Raw genomic sequence first — 6330 nt, forward strand, 5'->3', positions numbered from 1 at the left:
CTGGCTTCTGCTGCAGGGGACACCTGGGACCTGAGGATCCGGGCGATGAGCCGGTTAAGAGGCAGGGCAGGGAGAGGTCGTGTGCCTGAGCTGTGCATGGGCTTCATCACTCAGCGTCTGGTCCAAGCTCCACTCACTGCAAGGGGGTCAGAGAGGTCAACGGACTTGGCCGTGGCCGCCCCAGATGGTGAGCGGCAGACCGAGACCGAATCCTTTCTGCCCCAAAGACCACATTCCAGCTGTTTCCTTCTCTGAGAGTCCCTCATGCTGCCTCTAAGACAGGGGCGCCAGATCTAGAGGGCAGCGCTCAAGTTCCCCGTCCCCCACCCGCAGTCGTGAGACACCCCGCCCTCCCTGGTCAGAGCTGAGGGTTCCCAGCTGATGGGGACCTCGGACATGGGTAGGGCTGCCGGGAGTGCACGGAGCCGGGGGCTGGGAAGGGCCGTGCGCGCCTGTGGGGGTAGTGCTGTCACTCTCCGTCCCGTGGGGGCCACATGAACGTCAGTGAGCACGGAGTCCGTGCTGCGCTCCCTGACACCACGCCCCTCCAGGGGCGCACGCTGTGTGTGAATGTGGGGGCCACCCGCTGGGGGGTGGGCGCTGGGGGAGTGGCAAGGGAGGTCCCGGGTCACGTGCTGTCCTGCCAGGCACAGGGCGGCCGGCGGTGAGGAAACCTCTGTTCATGGCCGGTCACCCTGTAGTGGCCGAGCAGTGTCACGGTCCCCCCGCACCCGGCAGGCCTGCTCGCTCTGCAGGGACCCTGGGCTTTCCTGTACCCGTGGCCTGTGGCCCCGCACCGAGGGAGTGATTGTCCCAGGATGCAGATGAGGACACAGGCTCAGGGGACGTGCTGGCCCAGGGCCATGCGGCTGACAGAGGCAGAGCTGGGACTTGGGCCGGGGTCACCAGCCCTGGTCACTGTGGCCTCCCTGCCGGCGTCTGCCATCGTCCGAGGTGTCAGAGGCCCCTTGCTGCCTCATCTCAGGGCCCCTGAGGGCTCCCCCTGTCCAGGCCCTTGCCACCCCCCCCGGCTGGGAGCCTGCTCGGTGCCTGTCTCCACGGGGACCCTTCTGTGGGCACATGATGGGGCAGGGGGACTCGGAAACCACAGGGGGGTCAGGGCGCTGTGCTGAGCAGACACAGAATTCTCTGGAATGGGAGCCGTCCAGCAGTTCAGCACCAGTGCAGGAAACTAGCAGGGAAAGAAGAGCAGGCTGGAAGCTCAGATCTGGCTTTGCCTCTCTGAGCCTCAGTCTCCCCTTCTGTGAAATGGGAAGATTGGAAACACTTTCCCTTCTGCATTCTAAGGAGAAGGAAACCGCAAACCCTGAGGCCCTGAATCACCCTCCTTTTCTCTGGGCCCCTTTTCTCTCCTTTCTGGGGAAAAGGGAGGCGGACGGGCTCACAGGATGTCGCCACCCTGCGCCCTGACAATCTTGCTTTAGGAAAATATGTCCTCACGGCAGGGTACACGACCCAGGGCTGGCTCAACGCAGTGTCCTGGGGAACCTCTTTCTTGGGGTGCTGTTGACCGTATTTCTTCAAAAACGTTTCGGTCCTGTGTTGTGTCTCGGGGTGGATTCCTTTCCCGTCTGGAGGAGGGTCTGGGCGTGAGGACTGTGTCCTGCATTGTTCCTTCTCTGCCACGTGCTCTCCTGGTGCCGAGGCACTAACAGGCCCCTCTGTTGTGTCCACAGTCCCCACAGGTGCTCTCGCCAACACCGANGCCCACGGCACCCCCAGCGGGGCTTCTGTGACTCCTGACCGTGGGGTCCGGGGCCCCAGTCCTCGGTGGCCTCAAGTTATTTTTATAATCATGTCTCATCCGCATGCCTCCCTGCACACCTGTTGGGCCTGCAGTCACGGACACGTGGGACATGGCTCTCTCCAGGTCTGGGTCATGGCTTTCTTTTTAATTTTTTTAATGTTTGTTTACTTTTGAGAGAGAGAGAGAGAGAGACAGAGCGTGAGCAGGGGAGGGACAGAGAGCGAGGGAGACACAGAATCTGAAGCAGCTCCAGGCTCCCAGCTGTCAGCACAGGGCCCGACGCGGGGCTCGAACTCACAAACCGGGAGATCATGACCTGAGCCGAAGTCAGATGCTCAACCGACTGAGCCCCCCCCACCCCACCGCCGGTGCCCCATGGTTTCTTCAGAGTAAAACACAGGAGCCTGGGTTCGCCCGGGGCCACTTCAGGCTTCTCCTAGTGGGACAAGGGAGCAGCCAGATCTCGCAGATGAATATTCCGAAAGTGTCCGATAACATATATAGTGAGAGGCTCTGTGTCCCTGTTTCTCAGCGTTAGTCAGTGACATGGGTAGCTGTCAGTCCAACTTCCGTCTGCGTGGGCGTCGGACCCTTGGGTCCGGGAGGCGACAACCACACATGGCCTGTGAGCCCCACAGACAGGCGAGGCGAGGAGACAGGGCGCCCGCGGGCTGGAAGCCGGCCCGGGGGGCTGAGCCAGAGGACAGCCAGGGACGCGGCCATCCCTGGGACGGGGGGGCCCCCTCACCGTGGGTGGGGATGGGCCGGACAGGCGCGGGGTGCAGCTCAGGGGACAACTGGCAGGTGCGGTCCCAGCAGGAGGGCCAGCCTGAGCAGAGCCTGGAGGCGGGTGGCTTTAGGGACAGTAGCTCACCCGCTCTGGCCAGAGGACCAGCCTTAGGAGGCAGAAGGTAGAGAGCCTTGAGCGCCAGACCCACACGCACATCTCACGTGCTCATCCCTGGGCCGGCTTTCAGGGCCGAGGCAGCCGTGCCTACCCTGCACGGGCCACCAGGCTGGGCCACGTGTGACTCCGGCCCTGCTGCCGGCCCGTCCCCTGTCCGTGCTGCCGTGTTCATCTCACGCCGCCTGCCGCCTGCTCTGACCGCTCCAAACAATTGCCTATCCTGCTTGAGGAGAGAATCGTGGGCCTGTGCTTGCGGGTCTGATTCAACTGAGCCTTCTGGCCCAGGAGGGGTGCTTTGCTGCCTCCCTTGCCTGGGGGCCCCTGTGGTGGGGGAGGGGGCGGAGAGTATATGCCTGGGGGCCCCCGTGGTGGGGGAGGGGGAGGGAGAATAAATGTCNGGAGAGTATATGCTTGGGGGCCCCCGTGGTGGGGGAGGGGGCGGAGAGTATAGAACCTCAGGGCTCTCAGATCTCAGAGACCTGGTGGTTGTAAGAGCCGGAAGGGGTGGGGCAGGAGGGGAGCAGAGGTGCAGCCGGGTCCCTCTACCACTTTTTGGGAGCCTGGACACAAGGAGAGGCTGATGGAGACGCTGCCCCCCTGGGACCTGGGGGCACAGGGACCAGGCTCGGGCCGAAGCGGGTGTCAACACAAGGTCAGGCCCCACCTGGCCCTTCAGGGGCGCCCTGGCAGGCGCAGGGGCTTCCATCCCGGGGCCACGCTGAGTCAGCCCCCAGATTCTCGGGGGGCGAGCGGCAGAGGGAGGGTAAGTGGGTGGGAGGGGCGGGCAGCACCCTCAGCTCCGGCGCTCACGGGCTGTCTTCCCTCCAGGGGGACCAGGATGACCGTTCGTACAAGCAGTGCCGGACCTCCAGCCCCAGCTCCACCGGGTCCGTCAGCCTCGGGCGCTGCACCCCGACCTCACGGTCACCCCAGCACTACAGCCGCCCAGGTACTTGGCGCCCGCGGCTCCCCTGCCCCCGGATGAAGCTCTGCTTACCACTTTCCCTCTTTTGAATCCGTGCCTTACTTTACACACCTGGTAAAGCAGCGGGCCGGGTGCGGGGCTCCCAGTGGGTGACGGAGAAGCTGTGCCCGTAACTTGTCCTGGGGGGGAGGGGGCCCCGCAGAAGCAGGAGGTGTCCGGGAAACCGCAGGCAGGGCCTCGCGCTCAGAACCCAGCTGGTGTTCAGGTCACAGGCGGCAGGAAGGCTCAGGACGGAGATGCTGGACAGCAGGAGTCCGCGAGTCCCGGGCTCACATGGGTCTGGCGGGTTCGAGCCGTGAGGACGGCATCAATGGCCGAAAACAGGGTCAGCCTGTCTACGGACGTTATTCATGCAGAGCTGGGTGGGTGGCCCGGAAGACAGCCATCCCCATGGGAATTGGTGAGAGGCTACCTGCAGGCCCCCTCCGGGCGGGGTACCCCCTCTGCGGGCTGCCCGCACCCAGCGCTGCCTGGTGCCCGGCTGTGCACCCCTTGCCCCTAGCTTTGAAAGCCCATCGTTGCCCTCGGTGTGTCAAAGCCACAGGGATGCTCCACGCACACTCTGGCTTTGTGAGGGACTCTTCCAGGCCGCTTCCTCCCTGGCCAGCTGCTGCATGGCGCCATTTCCACACCCATGGACTCCAGCTTTGGTTTCACAGCCTTTGTGGAAGAATCAGCTGATTCTCCACAAAGTTATTCTCATTGACTCCCTGCGATGTTCTTGGTACTTCCTGCTCAGTAGGTGTCTGGAAAGTGGATGAGTCAGTGTGTGTGTGTGTGTGTGTGTGTGAAAGGGAGAGAGAGTGAGTGTGGGGGGGTGTGCATGAGTGTGTGTGAATGTGTGTGAATGTGAGTGAGCAGGTGTGAGTGGGTAAGTGGGAGTGGGTGAGTGTGTGTGTGGGTATGTGTGATTGGGTGTGTGGGTGTGTGTGTGAGCGGGTGAGTTGTGTGTGGGTAAGCGGGTGTGTGTGAGTGGGTATGTGAGTGGGTGTGGGGGGGTGACTGTGAGTGAGCATCTGGGTGTGTGAGTGAGTAGGTGAGTGTGTGGGTATGAGTGTGTGGGTGAGTAGGTGAGTTGTGTGTGGGTAAGTGGGTGTGGGGGTGACTGAGTGAGCATCTGGGTGTGTGAGTAGGTGAGGGTGTGGGTGGGTGAGTGTGTGGGTGAGTATGTGAGTTGTGTGTAAGTGGGTGTGGGTGAGTATGTGAGTGAGTGGGTGCGTGTGGGGGTGACTGTGTGAGTGAGCATCTGGGTGTGTGGGTGAGTGTGTGGGTGAGTAGGTGAGTTGTGTGTAAGTGGGTGTGGGTGAGTATGTGAGTGAGTGGGTGCGTGTGGGGGTGACTGTGTGAGTGAGCATCTGGGTGTGTGGGTGAGTGGGTATGTGAGTGAGTAGGTGATTGTGTGGGTGAGTGTGTGAGCAGGCGAGCAGGCAGGTGAGGGGTGAAGGGCAGTCAGCGCCCGCAAGCGCCCTCTCTGAGGGCCCCTCTCCTGGCCTGTGACCGCGGTACTTTGGGTCACCTGGGCGTGTCGCTGGGCCCGGCCGGGTGTAACCTCCGAGAGCGAGAGGGAGATGCGCCCTTCAGCCGGGCGACTGTCCCGTGCACACCCGCCCCGGGTCTAGCCAGCCGCTCTCCGCCCTCCTCCGTCCCACGGAGGCCCCAGGAGGAGCGACAGGCGGGACTCCGGGGGCCGGTGGCGACCGTCCAGCAACGCTGGGGGCTGCCGTCCCGTCCCCTGGAGAGCGGGGCTTCCTCGCGGGACCGGCGCGGACCGGGCTGAGGCGTGTCGGTGCCTCCCCCTCAGGTGCCTCAAAATGGCCTGCTTGCTTCGGGAGAGGAAGCCAAAATGTTCCTAGCGGAGCGGGGCCTGGGAACATTTGGTGGCTTTGCGGCCGGCCAGCCCGGGGCGAACTCTGACTTGCTCTCTGTTGCCCGCAGCTGGTACTGTGAGTGTTGGTACCAGTAGCTGCCTGTCCCTGTCCCAACACCCAAGCCCTACCTCCGTGTTCAGACATCATTACATCCCCTACTTCCGAGGTAAGGTGCGCAGCGCCGCGGGCTGTGGCGCTCGCAGGGCCTCCGCCGCGCGTGTCCGCTGTCCTGTGTGTGCCGCATGGCCCCCCTGTGTGTCAGCCGTGCCCCTGCTGTGTGTCGTGAGTCCAGCCCGTCCCTGTCGCTGTGTCAGTGTTCCCGCGAGGAAGACGGAGGAGCGAGCGGGGAGGGCGGCGGGCGGGGCAGGGACAGCGGCCAGGGCGTCCCCCGCGCCCAGCCCTGGGTCTCATTCCGCGGGCTTCGCCCGTCACCCGGGTTGCTTCCCGCGTCGGCTGCGAGGGCCAGGCTGGCTGCTCACCGCCGTTATCCGGAGCAAAAACATGGCCGGGACGAGTCCCTGGCTCCGGGCTCGTGCGGCCGAGGCAGGATGCGCCCCCCAGGGTGCAGATCCCACGCCTGCACGACGTCGTCGTACGCAGATCACACCCGGGAAGCGGCCGAGCTCTTCTCCTGCGCGTCGCGAGCTGAGTCGTGTCCGAGTCGTAGGTCAGCGCGCGCCCGGCAGCGCGGCCGCCCCTGGAGAAGGGCCTTCCGGAGGCCGCTTCGGTTACACCAAGGCCCTGCGGCGAGGCCCTAATGCGAGGGGATGACGGGGCGAGGGAAGGCACGGGACGCGGACAG

The 6330-nt window shown here is 64.2% G+C and overlaps 1 protein-coding gene across 8 annotated transcripts in view; it reads left to right on the forward strand.

Annotated features, from left to right (window-relative positions):
- Nucleotides 1–6330, forward strand: part of LOC144220329 (actin-binding LIM protein 2-like) — an 87758-nt gene that overhangs the window by 35230 nt on the left and 46198 nt on the right. For 5 of the 8 annotated variants that reach the window (XM_077750512.1, XM_077750507.1, XM_077750508.1 and 2 more), the window contains 2 exons: nt 3504–3624; nt 5596–5694. In XM_077750512.1, the coding sequence (XP_077606638.1) occupies nt 3504–3624; nt 5596–5694 (220 nt within the window). Of the gene's footprint in view, nt 1–1697; nt 1734–3503; nt 3625–5595; nt 5695–6330 lie in introns of all 8 variants that reach the window. The other 3 variants (XM_077750513.1, XM_077750509.1, XM_077750514.1) reach the window with 2 other exon arrangements.

Source organism: Crocuta crocuta, unplaced genomic scaffold (assembly GCF_008692635.1).
Source record: "Crocuta crocuta isolate KB4526 unplaced genomic scaffold, BGI_CrCroc_1.0 scaffold179, whole genome shotgun sequence".
In the NCBI taxonomy this organism is placed as follows: Eukaryota; Metazoa; Chordata; class Mammalia; order Carnivora; family Hyaenidae; genus Crocuta; species Crocuta crocuta.